General features: G+C 53.3%; 6 protein-coding genes across 6 annotated transcripts; 4 read left to right on the forward strand and 2 right to left on the reverse strand.

Moving 5' to 3' along the window:
• Window positions 1-283: 283 nt before the first annotated feature.
• On the reverse strand, window positions 284-4,588 carry ACET3X_006510 (uncharacterized protein). Its single transcript, XM_069452648.1, has 4 exons — window positions 1,524-4,588; window positions 986-1,476; window positions 605-934; window positions 284-550 (listed from the first exon to the last, which is right to left on the reverse strand). The coding sequence occupies exons 1-4, from the start codon at window positions 4,256-4,258 to the stop codon at window positions 486-488; spliced, it is 3,621 nt and encodes a 1,206-aa protein (XP_069305278.1). The 5' UTR covers window positions 4,259-4,588; the 3' UTR covers window positions 284-485.
• Window positions 4,589-6,327: 1,739 nt separating this feature from the next.
• On the forward strand, window positions 6,328-8,431 carry ACET3X_006511 (uncharacterized protein; the record flags this gene model as incomplete). The annotated part of the gene is made up of 2 exons (XM_069452649.1): window positions 6,328-8,113; window positions 8,160-8,431. The coding sequence occupies 2 exons, from the start codon at window positions 6,328-6,330 to the stop codon at window positions 8,429-8,431; spliced, it is 2,058 nt and encodes a 685-aa protein (XP_069305279.1).
• Window positions 8,432-9,640: 1,209 nt separating this feature from the next.
• On the forward strand, window positions 9,641-11,337 carry ACET3X_006512 (uncharacterized protein; the record flags this gene model as incomplete). The annotated part of the gene is made up of 2 exons (XM_069452650.1): window positions 9,641-9,854; window positions 9,917-11,337. The coding sequence occupies 2 exons, from the start codon at window positions 9,641-9,643 to the stop codon at window positions 11,335-11,337; spliced, it is 1,635 nt and encodes a 544-aa protein (XP_069305280.1).
• A 285-nt stretch (window positions 11,338-11,622) lies between these two features.
• On the reverse strand, window positions 11,623-12,147 carry ACET3X_006513 (uncharacterized protein; the record flags this gene model as incomplete). The annotated part of the gene is made up of 2 exons (XM_069452651.1): window positions 11,623-11,811; window positions 11,902-12,147. 2 exons carry the CDS (start codon window positions 12,145-12,147, stop codon window positions 11,623-11,625), a joined length of 435 nt encoding a protein of 144 aa, XP_069305281.1.
• Window positions 12,148-12,460: 313 nt separating this feature from the next.
• On the forward strand, window positions 12,461-12,905 carry ACET3X_006514 (uncharacterized protein; the record flags this gene model as incomplete). The annotated part of the gene is made up of 3 exons (XM_069452652.1): window positions 12,461-12,463; window positions 12,537-12,653; window positions 12,708-12,905. The coding sequence occupies 3 exons, from the start codon at window positions 12,461-12,463 to the stop codon at window positions 12,903-12,905; spliced, it is 318 nt and encodes a 105-aa protein (XP_069305282.1).
• Window positions 12,906-13,926: 1,021 nt separating this feature from the next.
• Window positions 13,927-16,035, forward strand: ACET3X_006515 (uncharacterized protein; the record flags this gene model as incomplete). The annotated part of the gene is made up of 4 exons (XM_069452653.1): window positions 13,927-13,975; window positions 14,022-14,295; window positions 14,344-15,360; window positions 15,414-16,035. 4 exons carry the CDS (start codon window positions 13,927-13,929, stop codon window positions 16,033-16,035), a joined length of 1,962 nt encoding a protein of 653 aa, XP_069305283.1.
• Between the last annotated feature and the right edge of the window lie 589 nt (window positions 16,036-16,624).

Consider the following 16,624-nt stretch of genomic DNA (forward strand, 5'->3'; position numbering starts at 1 on the left):
ATTGGTGGAACAAATCAAACCTCTATTCCCGCCGCGCCTCCCCAGACTGTGGCTCAAATACCGTTTTTGTCTCTCTTAGCCGTCGCGCCTGTGGATAGAGGTGCTGGCACTCCACGACAGCAAGCCACCGATCGCTCCAGGGAAATGCCGTCGATTCGCGGCCCATCTTGCGCACACGCTGGGCACACAAAACAGATCTTGAGACTGTAAAACGACACAGGAACCGTCCTCCTTGAGTGATATTTGATCATGAGCATGCCGAGTCTCGCAAGAGCAGACGGCATGCAGTAAGGATATATTACTAGTGCGAGATGCCCACGTCACCCCGACAGCGATGTAAGAAAATTCTACAAACTCATAATAATGACAGAAATCGCCTGCTAAAACGGATATACCAGCAATGCAGCAGATCATGTAGCACAGATGCCGTCCTTCCTACGCGACGCCACGCTGCGAAACTAATTATCATAATACTGGTCATAACCCTATTGTTGTTGGTGCTGTGGCCATCCACCAGCCGATGTCGCCGCTGGTGTCTTGAGTCTCCGTTCTGTTGGCGCCCAACGTTAGTGACAGCATTATCGCGAGAAGTCGTGTTCCTTACCTGCTTCAAAATCATGCCACCTGCGCATGGTGATTTTACTGCTATCGAATTCTCCTTCATACTCCAAGCCTGCCTTTTTCGTCTTCTCGCCCGCCGTCTTTCGAGTATCTCCCCAGCTGAAGTCGTCAAACTTCCAGAACGCATATGTCGGAAGCACAAAGTTCCAAACAGGCAATGACAGCAGATAGACGAACATCCAGGCGACGTAAGACCAGCGATGGGCCGTTACAATGATGAGAATGGCAGGCAAACCAAGAATGAGCGCTAGCAGGATGAGGGGTATGACAGGAGCTTCGGTGTGGAGAACGGCAGCCTTGATAGCGATGGCAACTGGACGTGATCAGCAAAGCCGAAGCTTCAGAATGGAGTACGGGGGCTTACTTAGGTAGAATGTGAACGCAATGGCGGCTGGGAGGACCAGGGTTCCGATCAACTCGATGAACACAACGAACTGCATGCTGAAGCAGAAGGTGCCACACAGATCTCGCACTAACACAAGCTCCATCAGGTTGTGGACCGTACTATTAATCCATCGTCTGCGCTGTGACAGCAAGACTTTGAACTCGTCCGGTACAGTGGTTTTGCAAACAGCTTGCGGGACGAAAACCTGCTTCCGCTTGGGGAACGTCTTGAGCATAAGCGTCGACAGGTATCGATCCTCACCGAGTAGTAGCAGATTCTTCTTGTGCAACGTATCGACCACGTTCTCCGAGTAGTGCTCAACAACATCTGGATTAGCCAAGATCGGGACCCAGTAGTTCTGACCACCTTTGGGGGCCTTGATGCGGTACATGCAGAAGCAACCCGGCAAGCAAGTAACACCACCAAAGACCGACTCGAATGACTTTGCCAAGTGATGGGAGATGAAGTATCTACTACGGTTAGTGGCGCGATTGTAAAACATGGCGACAGCACTTACTCAAACACCTGGATCATGGAGACCCACGAATCCCGCTTATTGGCAATCTTTGTCTCGCCGCAGAGCCCCATGATATCTGGATCCTTTACCATGGCTGAGACCATGTGCGTCAAGCTGTCAGGGAAAACCTTTGTGTCGGCGTCGACCATGAGTACTATCTCGTAGAAATCGGGAGAAATGCCGGTAATTTTCCAGATACCGTTGAACATTTCAAACTCAAGCTCCGTCATACGCTCGTCAAACATGACCTTTTGCAGGAATGACATGAGGATGATCTGACTGTCTCGCTTTCCACGATTGCCGGGCTTCGACTTCTTGGCCTCATCGGGTGTACCACACTTGACGACTAGCATCACGGGGACACGTTGTTGCTTCTCGACAGGAATGCGCGTCGTCTCGCCGTAGTCGTAGAATCCCGAGTAGATCTTGGCCATGTTGTGTCGTTTTGAACCACTAGCGACTGCGACGTACGAGTGTGCCTGAACCTCGTGGGGCAATACCGCGTGATCTTTCATCATACCAAGACAGACCTCGGGCGTTGTCAAATCTTCTCCGTGACCCTTGATCATACCGTCGCAAATGATGAGAATCAACTTGTGGCTGTTAGGGTAGTCGGTGGTAGCAATAGAGTCGAGGGTAGTCCGCAGTCCGTCTGGGCCTTCAGAGTATGCGGTGACAAGACAGATGGTGTGCGCCAAGGGGTATCCAAAAGGTTGCCATTCCGGAGGAGGTTGAGGTACAACTGCTTCGTGCGTGAACCCTGCGGGCCCGGAGCCTTCAACACTTGAGTAGCGGTTGGTGTCGGTCTGCCCAGAAAGAAGTACACTAGATCGAGACTCTTGTGATGAGAACTGCGCATTGTGTTTTCCATCCATGGGCATGGTGCCTTGACTGCTGTTCAATTGCTTGTACATTCCACTGTTGGAGCCCAGGATGCGAGATGCCGTGCTCTGGCTCGTCATAGTTGTCGGTGGGGCACGTGTCTTTGCGTTCTTGTCGACCGCGTAGGGGCTGGTAAACCTCGACGTCTGTGGCAGGAAAGTGCTGCCACGCTTGTTGCTGCGGTCAGAGCCGGAGGATGGGTCCATGAGTTTTGGCGGCGGGCGATAGATATCGTCACTCCACTCTTCGATCTGCTGCTTGCGCTGCTTCGAGTCCGCGGGAGAAATGGATGTGTTGGTAGCAGCAAACTTTTTGCAGATGAACCACTGGAAGATGAGGGCGAGGACAAACTTGGCCAAGACAACAGCCAAGATGAAGACGAGCGAAACATAGAGGACGACCTTGGAGGCAATGCAGCCAATGCTCTCCGTATCGATGGAGCCGACTTTGATGGTTTCTGTGAAGCAACGAGCTACCTGCTTCTCGTAGCTGGATGAGTACGCACGGGTTACATCTACGCCACGAACAGCGGGGTTCTGACGGATCTCGTCGAAGAGGGGTGGGATGTTGACCTGGGTCCGGTTGAACCAGTCGAGCAAGTTCAGGTCCAACACATCGCCGCCCCATACCATGAGGTTCCTAGAGCTGTTGCGAATGTCATCCCAGGTAAAGTAGACATCACCGGCGTTACGGAGACCGTAAAAGGCCCTACGGGCGTTGTCCGAGGTGTGACACTGGTAACCGTTGTACTCCAAGAAGGTTGTATTGGGCCTGGACGATCCGTCCTGGTTGAACAGACGGCACGGGAAGTACCAACCGAGATCTCCATTACCGCTCGTCGGAATGCCAGAGTTCTCTTTCTCAGTAATGAGTCCTTTGCAGGCGCCATTGACGTTCTGGAACAGGAAGCTAGCATCTTTACCGCCGTTTTTCTCAGGGAGATCAAAGAGGACATTTGCGTCTTGGGGGATGCCGCGAGCGCGGGGGTGCTTGGACTGGGCAAGATCGTAGGCTCTGCCGTGAATAATCAGGTATCCGCCTCCGACTTCGTTTGTCCTGAGGCGAGCGTTGCCGCCGGATGGGCACACAGTTTCCGTAAAACCGAAGGTGAGGTATCCAACGAACGTGCAGATGAGCAAGATGATGCTCACGAGTCCGACCTTCTCTCTCCATGCGCGCTGCTGCGCCTTCTGCGGCTTTCCAAAGCACTTCAAGACGGCATTTGGACACCAGAAAGTGATGATGGCGCAGTAGACGTTCCACAGACTAGGTGGCCGTAGCTTGTCCTGCTCCTTCTGGCGCTGCTTCTCGCGTGCTTCCATTGTCTTGCTCGTCAGCTTACGCTGTATCCGCGGCTCCCCATCGTCTATCGGGGCCTGCTTGTCGTTGTAGCCTCCGCCCGAGGCATTGCGCATGTGCGGGGGCTTGATGTCAGTGCTGTCTGAGCTGACCGTCTCTGCCTCGAGGTGGTCTTCCAGAATCGGGTCGTTGCCCGTCGTCGAGGGGTGGACGTCCATGCGCTGGGCATGTTTGCGGTAGTGATAGTTCGGATGGCTCGGGTCCATTCGCTGGCGTTCAGGCCGGATAAGACTGCGCTTCCGGTTCAGTTCGGGCTCGGAAGGCTTGGGCTGGCCTCGCATTATGGGATCGCGCTCCATGGGCACGGGGGTGCCGGGCGAGGGAAGCGCGCGCGAGTAGGCCTGTGTGCCGCTCTTGCTGTTGGAGCGGTCGTGCGACCGAGTGTTTTCCACATCCGAAGTCCTCCTTCTGCGGTGGTGCGAGTCGCGGTGCGCATGTCGCCGCTCGCCCCGTCGAGGCGGCGACGACTCTTCGGGTCGCTGCGGCAGAGACATGGTGGTGAAGAAGTGACCTCAGCTGCTGTTGCGCAGTGGGGCTCTTGCGCGGAGCTCGTTTCGGCCCGGGAAGAATGTTTACAGCAGCTCTATAGCGATGGCGATCGCATGGAAGTGAAAGATGCGATGCGTGTCCGAGGCAGTCGCTGGAGTTGTTCGAAATGGCGGTGGCTCGTGGTTTCCTTTTTTGCAGCGAGTGGTGGCCGGGTGCAGCAGCGGGAGCGAGTGCGCTGCAGCCAAACCAGAGGGTGTAGTGAAAGACGGTCCTAACGAGCGACGAGGAAAACCGACGAAACCCCGGGCGACACAATACAATAGGTGTTGCTAGAGCGATGGCATATGGGGGCGAAGCTGGCAAGGGGTGGATGCTATTTTGGGGATGCTGTTCCGCCACTAACTAGCACCACGCCCATCGCTAGAGCATATGTACATAAACAACTGGGGTGATTTTCCACTCCTGCGGTCAATGGCAATGGCCATTGACAGTTTCCCTCCTCCCTCTTCCACAATGCTCCTCTGCTGTAATCTTCCGTCGTACCGCATCCTGCTGCTTCTCCCCCACACCTGTCACTGTCACACCTCAGTGCCCCTTGTGCCTGCGAACGATCCATGGATGCTACATGACCGGACCCCTGCATGTACCAAATCCTGCAGCCAAACGGCTACCGAGCCCTAGATCGCCATACTATCAATCGCCCTATCGACTAACCGCACTTCTCCTATTCTATTCTCGAGAGAGTGTCTGAGCATGCCCTCTGCGCCAGTGTACAAAGGCGGTATGCGCGGAGTTGGTTTCTTAGTCCATCCATCATCGCCATTGGCGCCGAGGGCGGCGGGCGGTACACAGTGCCGCATACATTAATACGGCGCATCTGTCATGAGTTGGCTAAAATCATCAAGGACTGTGCGTCATCCTTCTGCAATATACACGAGTGCACCTGCGCTGAGCTTTAGTCGCGAATTTCCGCCTGACGCCTCGTGCTCTACAGCACGCCGACTGACAGCTTTGAAGGCGTGGAGTCAGGGTCTCTTCACACAGCTCCACATCATTCCATGTCTCCATTCCAAGCCCTGCAGAGCGGTAGGTCCACTCGCGCGATTTGGCAGCGACGGCTAATTACCTAGCTGGCATTTGTCACATGTACAGAATTCGATAGTCGCGGAGACTACGGCGGGGGTGCTGATGGCTCGGAAAAGTGATTCTTCCCAGGTTCCAAGGTTCGTCTTTATCTAGGTACAAATGGAGCCTCAACGCATCTGCTCGACCACCTCTCATTAATAACGTTTAGAGTATGACGAGGTCATGTCTCTCTCCATCATGGGCGACGCCACGTTCCTGATGCTCGTTGCATTGCGTGCGTGTCTCAAGCAGCGCCCAGCCCAGTAGTCAAATAGCGATGCACATCCATGCCCATGCAGAACTTCCTCCGCATTTGCCAATATTCCCCCCGTGAGACGCCATCGATTCTCTGCACCCCTTCGGATCTTACCGAATGGATCGATAGTGCGCGTGTTTCATGCTGGTCACACACACCATCTCGCTTCCTCAGCAAGCCGGCCTCTGCCGCTCAGTCCACACAGTCCGCTATTCGCCCTTGTATACGAGAGCCGGCATCCAGTGGGGTTTCAAAAAGCGTCTACTGCCCTCGTCCCGTGCACCTGGCCTGCATTCCGTATACGAACCCAGTTGAGGTTCATCTAAAAGACTGTTCGCACTTTTCAAGGGCAGTGTTCAGGGTCCACTGCTGCGCACCCATACACTCCGCGTCCTGTGAGTCTAACCCCCGTCCGTACCGTAGATCATCATCCCATGCTCCAGGGTACGCACTCTTGCCCTGGCCGAGGTTTGGCAAACATTTGCTACAACCAGTTGTCACACCGCAACTCAGGTGCTAACAATTGATTGTAGAAGCAGCAAAGATCCACACAGCAGACGGCTCGTTATCGCATGCCTTGGTTTACCTGTCACTGAGACTGCACCACCACCGCTGTTCCAGCGAGTCAGGACTTAGGCGGATATAAGACTGCCACCAGAGATTCCAGGAAGGGGGGACGCCATTTTCAAAGCCATGTCCCAGGTTACTTCGACACCCCCATCGAGGGCCTTGCCCCCCGTCCCTGTCGACGAAGAAGCCTACAGCGCACACCATCCCGACTTGAACGGCCCGAGTAGTTTCCAGCATCGCAAACCGCCCGCCGCGCGACACTCGTCCACACCCTCATTCAGCATTACCGAGCACAACAACACAGCGGCAGGAGGACGCGATTCGAGGCAGTCCGGGTCTTCCTTCAACCAAAGCTCCGACGGGCATTCAAGAACGCCGTCTAGAGATATAGAAACACCAGACCTTGAGTACCGCTTCTCCGGAAGCTCGATTCCCCCCGCGCAAGAGATTGCTTTCAGGCAGCTGCATATTAGCGACGGATCGTACGGGAGCCGATTCTCACACGTTGCGGAAATGGACGTCGCAAGGGCTCAAGATGAGGCCGACGCCATCTACAGTCCCCAGGAGCAATACCGGCCCGTATCCTACCCGAGCCAACCGACCCCGCCGGCCGCGACACATTCTCCCCGAGAGACTGCGCAATCGCCGACGGCTGGGTCGCAGCACTCTTCGAATCACAGCGGGCGCAACAGCTACTTCAATGGCCATGCGCAGGAGGGAGAGCTGCAAGTCCCGCGCAGCACGGTGCCCAGACCCAGCTCCGCATACACGCTCGGCTCAGAACTGAATGTACGAGGTCACACAGAGTCCCCGCGCCTTTCAGTGTATGGGACCTCCCCGTCACCCAGCGGGTCGCCTAATCCTCACGCTCGCCCTGTATCGACGACCCGCCGTTCTCCCGACGTCAGGCCCGAGTCTTCTTACATCGATCTAACAAATCTACCGTACAACCAGCAAGTCGCCCCTGCAGCCAACTTTGGCAACGCAGCTCTGCGGGGCGCTGTGGGGCAGAATGCTTCGCTGCTCAACCAGAAGAAGACGCTGGAGATGTACAGGGCGAACGTCAAGAAGACAGCAGATACTGCGGTGCAATACGAGTTCGCGCTGTTCATGGTACAGGTGGCCCGCGAGATTCTGGGGTCGGACAATGGCAGTGATGACCACGGCATGAACCCCACAGAGTTGTTAAAGGAAGCACGGCAGATTCTTCAGCGATTAGCCGACCGCAGCTATCCTTTCGCACAGTACTACCTTGCAGATGGATATGCGTCGGGTCTGTTTAACAAGGACAAGCCGGATCACGACCGCGCATTCCCACTCTTTGTAGCTGCTAGCAAGCATGGACACGCGGAATCAGGGTTCCGTGCCGCACTTTGCTACGAGTTTGGTTGGGGCTGCCGCAAAGACTATGCCAAAGCTGTTCAGTTCTACCGCGCTGCTGCGTCGAAAAACCACCCGGGAGCTGCGACACGACTTGGAAAGGCTTGTTTGACAGGCGACATGGGCCTTCAGAACAAGTACAGGGAAGGGCTGAAATGGCTCAAGCGAGCTACGGAATCAGCCGACTTCCAATACAACGTTGCGCCGTACGAGCTTGGTCTGCTGCACGAGACGGGCTTCGGAGACGACATCTTCAAGGACGAGGTGTACGCAGTGCAGCTCTTCACACAATCTGCTGAGTTGGGACATCCATTGGCTGCTTTGAAGCTAGGCGAAGCTTACGAACATGGCTTTCTACGCTGTCCTAAAGATGCTGCACTTTCCGTTCACTACTACAATTGTGCCGCCCAGGCCGATATTCCTGAAGCCATGATGAACCTATGCGCGTGGTATATGGTCGGTGCCGAACCAGTTCTGGAAAAGGACGAAAACGAGGCGTACGAGTGGGCTAAGAAAGCTGCAGAGCATGGTGAGTGTGTCAATATCCGAGAGGTTAATCATGCTAATTTAGTCAGGTCTCCCAAAAGCCGAGTATGCCTGTGGATATTTCACAGAAATGGGCATTGGCTGCCGGAGGGATCCTCTAGAGGCCAATGTCTGGTATGTCAAAGCCGCAGACTCTGGCGACGAGCGGGCAAAGCAGCGCCTTGCCATTATCCAAGCTGCCGCATCCGGGCAATCACACGTTCCAGCAAACAACAACGCTGATAAAGGCAAACTCAAGAAAGAAAAACTCAGCAAGGAAAAGGATACCAAAGAAAAAGACGAAAATTGCGTCGTAATGTGAAGAGAGGCGGGTTGTTGATCCTTTCCGTCCTTGCCGCTCTTGTTCTTTCTCCTATACCCGATTCGCGTTCCGTTTTTTCTTCTTCTCTCGCATGTGTACGGGTTGGTTGTCTCCTCTACCCATCATGGGCATGGCGGTGGTCTTTCTAACAAGGGTGGTTGTGCATATACGGCGTTTGTGGTGCATTGCCCTTTGCATATCACCGCTCGGGATCTGAGCATCAAAATCTTTCAGCACTTTTGGTGGTAGCATATCGACGGTCTTTGCAGCTTCGTTATAGCATGCAGAATAGAGTTGTAGTTCAAGATAGGTGGAATAGGTGGAAGGATAATAGATGGTTGTACCGAGTCTTTCGATGACGTGCTTTTGTTCTGTGAACGACTTTTATTTATGACAGGCCTGGATAGCTACAAAACTGTAGTATACCATCACGTCTTCGTCATGTAGTCGTGCTTGTTACAAGAGCGTTTCTGCCGCCAAATGTAACAGTGAGTACCTTCCAGCCAAACCCTTGTTTAGCGCAGACTACTGTAGAGCTAAAAGAAGCGGAGTATGCAAGATCAGATATGTGCGTTCAGCGCTCACGGGTGTCGACGGCTTTGTTGCCATGAACGCATCTCGTGATAACATAGCTGCCATAAAAGCGCCGATTGGTCAAGTCCTGCAGCACGTTACGTACCTTCAACCTCACAACAGTCCCGTTCATGTCCGCTCCGTACGGTACTCTCGGTATCCAATTCCCATGGTACACTCTTTGCAGCAATCGGCATCGACGTCATCTCAGACAACGCGTGTGGGATTGTGGGCGGCAATCAATGTACAAGCAAAGGGCGTGAAGCTTGTACTACACAGCTGTCTGCATGGCTTTCGTGTTCCTTGTAGAGTCGCTTGATTCGCTTTCCCCAGACCGTGGCTAGCCGCTACCCGAAATGGTAGGCATAATGCAGGTGCACGTTCGCGGCTCCACTTCACGCCTTGGACTACATATGTAGGGCGTATGATAACCGATAACTGATAGCTTACTCCGATCGGGCGAGGTTTAAGACTTGAATAACTCGAGCAAGCAACTTCTACTGCACTTGTATAATCGACCGGCTTTCAAGGTTCTTGTTAATCCTTGCTAAGCTACACTCAGAGCTGAAGACGGCAACAAAGAAGAAATCTGAATAACCAGGTCCAGATCAAATCAAAATCATTCTGTCGCCGAAGATGTCACCGCCTTCAGCTGTCGAGGTCTCAGCGGTTTCAGACACGTCTGGGGTTACCATTCCGAATCCGTTAAGTGCACCAGTCCAGAGTAATGAGATTCATGGAAGGAGGAAGAAGACAAGTGCAGCTCAATGGGGCGTGGCGGCGCCATCGGATACTACGAATTTCAGACTGAAGTCGCATGACCACAAGCCCAAAGCAAAGCGATGGAGTAGTACGCTCTTCCCGTTTCCAACCAATCTTCACGATGAGCTGGACGCTGACTATGCCTCTTAGACATTATGAGCCATGAAGCAACAATCCGCAAAGGCAACTCCCTCAAAGAAGCCGCAAAGTATCTTGGTACACCCGGAATCATCTCTCTCGGCGGCGGCTTACCGTCCAGCGAGTACTTCCCCTTCGAAGAGCTATCGATCAAAGTCCCCAAAATCGGCCACTTCTCAGAAGCCGAGACCAAAGAGTCAGGTGTGACCATCACTGCAGGCAAACATGACCTTGCTGAGAACAAATCCAACTTTGACATCGCCACTGCGTTCAACTACGGCCAGGGATCTGGCTCAGCACAGCTTCTGCGCTTCATGACTGAGCACACTGAACTGATACACGACCCGCCGTACCAAGACTGGAAATGCACCATGACAGTTGGAAGCACATCAGCGACCGACATGCTCCTCAGAATGTTCACCAGACCCGGTGACATGATCCTATCAGAAGAGTACACCTTCTCTGCTTTTGTAGAAACCGCGCGACCACTGGGCGTACGCGTCTGCGGCGTTCCAATCGACAACGAAGGACTCCTTCCCACTGAAATGGACTCCCTCCTCACAAACTGGGACCAAGCTGCTCGCGGGGCGCGGAAGCCCCATCTCCTCTACACAGTGCCCACAGGCCAGAACCCCACCGGAGCAACACAAAGTGCAGAGCGCCGGCGTGCCCTCTACGCCGTCTGCCAAAAGCACGACATCCATATCTTGGAAGATGAACCGTATTACTTTCTCCAAATGCAACCATACACCGGCCCCAACGCCCCCGCCATCCCCCCACCAGCATCCCACGCCGACTTTATCAAATCCCTCGTCCCGAGTTACCTTTCCATCGACACAGACGGCCGCGTAGTTCGCATGGACTCGTTCTCCAAGGTCATCGCGCCCGGCTCGCGAATCGGATGGATCACTGCTCCCGCCGAAGTCGTAGAACGGTATTCTAAATACGCGGACGTGTCGACACAGAATCCGGCTGGCATGTCGCAACTCATTCTCTTCAAGCTTCTAGACGAACACTGGGGCCATGCCGGGTACCTTGACTGGCTGATCCATATGCGCATGCAATACACACATCGTCGGGATATTATTCTCTCTGCATGCGCAAAGTATCTACCTACGGAGGTTATGAGCTGGAAACCGCCCATGGCTGGTATGTTCCATTGGATGCAGATTGATTTCAGGAAACATCCTGGTTATCCGGAGAAGAGCATTGAGAGTATTGAGGAGAATATCTTTATGCGCGTTATTGAGCATGGGGCGCTGGTCATGAGGGGCAGTTGGTTCTATGCGGATGCGGAGGAGAAGCATGATACGCTGTTCTTTAGGGCGACGTACGCGGCGGCGCCAGGGGAGAAGATTGAAGAGGGGATTAGGCGATTGGGGGAGGCGGTTAGGGAGGAGTTTGGGCTGGGAGAGTATGCTAAGGAGGCTTGATGGGAAATTGAGATAGAGTCTGATTCGAGCGCTTATGGTCTTGCATTGACTGGGTAGTTGTTTCGGAGTATAGCAAGATGATTATTCCAGCATACATGTCACTGCCGAAACCAAGACTATCCATGCCTCGTCCTTGCCTATAGTATTCTTACAGATATGTATTCCCCGGGCTTTCCTTTTGTGAGCCAGCCAACCCGCTGTGCAACGCCTTGGTACCGACAGACAGGCAGGTTTCACTCTGCTGCGTATTGTGACTCTCTTGCATCCCTGCCCCACACTTCCCGCTCAGTTGATAAAGTTTACACAAAAGAAGTGCAGCAGCAAGCTGCCAAGGATGAAATCTGCAAAAGCCCGCTCATGCGATATGTTCTCAAAGTGCGCCTTGTTCTCCGAGTTTGTCTGGATGCGCAGCGAGGCTGTGAGGACGAATTGGCCGACTGTTGCGCTGAAGCCGGAGAGGAAAGCGTTGAAGGGCTGTTGGAGCGTATTAGCCAGCAGTTCTCATTTTGTATCTTTACATGCGCGATGTAGGACGTTGGGAAGCAGGAGTAAGAAGGAACGTACAAAGTTTCCAACCAAGACTACATAGAGGAATTGCAGAGCGCCGACGACAACGAGGAAAGCAAGGAACGTGTCGAGGAGCTTTGTTCGCTGGGGTGTCTTGGAGACGTATTTATCCCATATTCCTTGCGCAATGGCTGCGGCGTCTGTGTTGTTCGCTTTGGCTTTGCTTGATCGTGCGGGTGCCGGGGCAGTCGTGCTTGTGGATGGAGCGTCAGCCGAGGCAGTGGTGCGCTGTTTCGGAGCCATTATCGTGGAGCTTCAACGGTAAACGTCGACGGGTGGGCGTTCGGGGGGTATTGAAGATGACGCGCGGTGGTGATGCCCGTGGTGGATAGCTTGAGGCCACATGTTCGTGGTTGGTCCAAGCTGGGGGTTACGAGTCGGCGTCGGTTTCTTCGGGTGTCCGCGAGTCCCCGCAAATGCCATCATTCACTTGGCCCAGCCATCTCCAAGCAGTGTGCGAGAAACTTCTACTGTCTCTGTCTGTTTTCAACCTTCAATTATCTACGCATTCACCCGTCATCTATTGTCTCACTCGAAAGACTAAACCAACACGACAATGGTGGGTGGCACCACCAATCGCTGCTATACACGAGTCATGATCTCGATGGATGGATGCTGACTGGACAATCAAGTCTCTAGGAAACATCGCTCTCGTTCTGGGTGCCCTTACGGCTGGTGGCGGTATCACCGGTTACGTGAGGACTGGCTCCGTACCATCAATCGCAGCTGGATGTACCGTTGGACTTCTGGTATGCACCAACTCTACTGCTTATCACTTCTAGCGCGCCTAACAGAGACAACAGTACATGCTCGGTGGCTACCGCGTCAACAGCCGCGCAGCCTATGGTGTTGAATTGGCTCTTCTCGCATCTATCATTCTTGCGGGTAGCTCAGTTCCTCGCGCCATCAAGTCCGGCAAGCCGCTTCCCATTGGACTGAGCATTCTGGCAACATTTGGTCTGTGGACGTTCGGTAATGCGTACATGAACAAACGCGTATAGATTCTGCGAAAGCAGTAATAGAAGAGAAGGGAGTGCATCGTGCTACGAACCGTGTATTATTACCATACGATGCCCTTATACAATTCTTACCTGGATGCACATCGGATTCCACCACGCCAAAGTTTACTTTGAAACTGCTAACGTTACAAAACCAGAGTCTCCAGGCAACACAACCTGGTAGACCTCCAGAGTCTAGACGTCTTCTAGTGTACCTCGAGCAGCGGGAGTCGGTAAACGCCTGTCAGTGACCTGATCATAGCAGTCTAAGTTGGCCTGGCCATGTGCGGACTGCGCACGTTGGATATTAAGTTGACGTCGTCGGTTACTCAATCCCCAGAAATTCAGACGTTCTGACAGGCTCCCCACAAACCCGTGTTCGCTAGGAGCTTCGGGCCATTTGGAAGAATGCACCACCTACCATTTAACGTTGACGCAACGTCAGGGGCAGCTCCCCACCAATTTAAGATCCCAGTCCAGCTTCGCGTGTCAACTGCCGTCGTTTGCCTAGGATTTGTCGAGTGTTAGCGCGATTCAGTAGCACCGCATGAACGAGTACTGGCTATCGTGAGTATTAGTCCGGGTCACAGTGCGGTTCGAGCTCATCAAAATTGATAGCGCAGAGTTTCGTCGACCAATTGTACTACATCAAAGCCGGGGTTTCGACTGGCAATCTACCTTTTCCATCAGTAAACTCAGGCTGTAACTCGCCCAGATGCTCAAAAGCTACATAGCGATCACAGTCGTGTATCCCAGTCCGTCATGGATCGCAATTCCGAGCGCGTTCATTGGTAGTTCGATATGGCTTCTCCCGGCCTTCTCCAAGATTCTCATCTAACACATACAAGAAGATTCAAGACAAATTGCAGATTGACAAGATCGAAGCAAATCCCGGCGTGGCTCGTTGTCTCCTCTATTGCCATGATTGATGTTGGCTGTGTGTGCATAAAGAGTTGGAAAAGGCCCCCTAGGCGACAGATACAACCGTCTAGATACGTGCCACCTACACACGGAACCCGCCATTATGCGTTACACTCGGGTTCTTGGCAGTGCTGCTGCACTTGCCGGTTATGGTCAGTGTAGTCTCCAAGTGACCGGACGATGCTGACATTGATGAAGCTCTTGCTCAAGAAGGTGAGGCACAGTCTACTGTTGTCTACGATTCAGAAACGAGGATCAGTTACTCGTCATACACGGAGCCAGAAACAGGAATGTCATTTGGTGTTGCTCTCCCAAAGAATGTTACGGACCCGTACGATGCCATTATAAGGATCACCGCACCGATTGCCAATCAATGGGTCGGCTTCTCATGGGGAGGTACTATGGTCTGGAACCCGTTGAGTGTTGCTTGGCCTAATGGTCAATCGGGGACTATCTCTGCTCGCTTCGCTTTGTATGTCGCATTCCCAAGGTTTACGAGCACGGTACTAACTCAACACAGTAGTATTGGCTTGCCGCAGGGGTACGATGGAGCCGAGCATACATACCTCAAGGGCACGAAGACGAACGCAACGCACTGGACAGTCAATGCGCTATGCAAGGGCTGCACTGGATGGCAAAACAGTGAAGATGCAAGATACGTACTCAACGGTTCTAGTACAACAGAATTTGCCTGGGCTTACGGTGTTTCTTCGGTTGAGGATTCTGCCCGAAACGATTCCGCCTTCAACGTCCATCAGGCCTGGGGAAAATGGATTCACAATCTGGACGCTGCGCGCATCGATGATTTCGATTCTTTGGTCAAGACTAATCTGCTGACGGCGCCTGTAGCCACATCTTCCGCTGCCCCGACCACTGTCGTGACAAGCGTCGTACCGTCTGCGACGGCAAAGCCAGCAGCGCCTGCTGCCATTCCCGCCTCGTGCTCCGGTGCTGGCAGCCCTGTATTCCAGGGCAGTCTTGCGGCCGGATGGAAGGCCACAAAGATTGCAGGAGGTTTGACCAGCCCTCGCAGTATCCAATTCGACGGTGCTGGGAATATGTTGGTCGTCCAGTCTGGCAAGGGTATCTCGTACCACAAGATGGGCACAGACGGCTGCATCACTTCCACCAAGATGCTGATCTCGCAGAACAATCTGAACCATGGCATCGCGATTAGTCCTGACGGCAAGACGCTGTACGCGAGCTCTATGACTCAAGCCTATTCTTGGCCATACGATGCCGCAGCGGGTACCCTGGGTACTAGAACGACTATCATTACCGGCATGTACAACGGCGGCTCCCACTTGACTCGTACTCTTGCCATTGCGCCACAGAACCCGAACTTGCTGGTAGTCTCCCATGGATCCAACTCCAATATCGACGCTGCTACGTCGGATCCCAAGACTGCCCGCGCCATTATCAAGGTGTTTGATCTATCAAAGGTCCCTAGCGGAGGCTACAACTATGTATCTGGCGGATACAACGCTGGATATGGACAACGTAATGACGTAGGGATCTGCTTTGACAAGAACAACATGTAAGCACCACTCATGGTGGAGCATGAGCATCATGGACTAACAACCAGAATAGGCTCTGGGGCGTAGAGAACAGCGGGGACGACTTCAAGCGCAACGGAAAAGACATACACCAAGACAACCCCGGCGAGAAGATCCATTACATGGGAGACGTCACCAAGCCCAACGAGAACTGGTACGGCTATCCATCCTGCTTTACCGTGTGGAAACCCAGTGACTTCACCGACAAGACGTTCAAAGTCGGCGACTTCTTCGTCCAGCAACCAAGTACAAGCATGAACGACGACACCTGCGTTCAAAGGGCCACACCTCCTAAGCTGACCTTGTTCCCGCACTCTGCACCCATCGACTGCAAGTTCGATGCCGACAGCACCACCATGTACATTACCTACCACGGTAGCTGGAACCGCAATCCCGTCACCGGGTTCAAGCTCGTCGCTGTGCAATTCAAGGTCGGTGCCGATGGGAACTATACGCCTGTTGAGCCTTTGACTAGTACTACGGCTGCCAAGGATATCTTCTACAATCCAGCTGTGGAGAGGTGCCAGGGTAATGGACCGAGTTTCAGCTCGGGTTGCTTTAGACCTGCAGGCTTGGGTTGGGACTCCCAGGGAAGGTTGTTTATGACGAGTGATACGAGCAGCAATGGGGAGCTGTGGGTGTTGGGTAAGTCGTAGGAAGAGGTGTGGAATCAGGTTTATGGGTGTCCAGGGGTGTCTCTGAGGATAAGACGGTTTGTATATACAACTACATGTTAGGACAACAATACGGTCGTTTCTACTTGGTCCCTCTCTGTTCATACTAGCCGCTATTCTTTCAGACGTCCTGCGAGCTACCGATCACAAGTGACTATGTGTGGTTTCTTTAGTTGTTTGGGCAGTATTGGAGATGATATGTCAGGAGCAAACGAAGCTAGACGGATACAGAGAGGGTGCATGCTCTAATATCAATTTGGAACACAAACATCTCGTATACGTGGGGAAAGAAAGAGTGGCGTCCTGGAAACAAGGGACTGCGAGCACCGCCTAGGCGTAGTATGAGCGAACGTGGCAGGTCTCATCTGTAGACTATGACACCATAACAAGACACGTGCGGGACGAAATCTCGCATGTGGGGACGACCTTAATTAGGGCGAGACCCTGTTGTTGAACAACTGGACCTGCCGCTCCAGAGCGGTCTCATGGCACAGCTGAGACGACAATCATGACAGCCCAAGCGCGGTGTGGCACATGAGTCCAAGTAGAAACCCACTTTCCCTGAATCCCA

This window comes from Alternaria dauci, chromosome 6 (genome assembly GCF_042100115.1).
Source record: "Alternaria dauci strain A2016 chromosome 6, whole genome shotgun sequence".
Lineage (NCBI taxonomy): Eukaryota > Fungi > Ascomycota > Dothideomycetes > Pleosporales > Pleosporaceae > Alternaria > Alternaria dauci.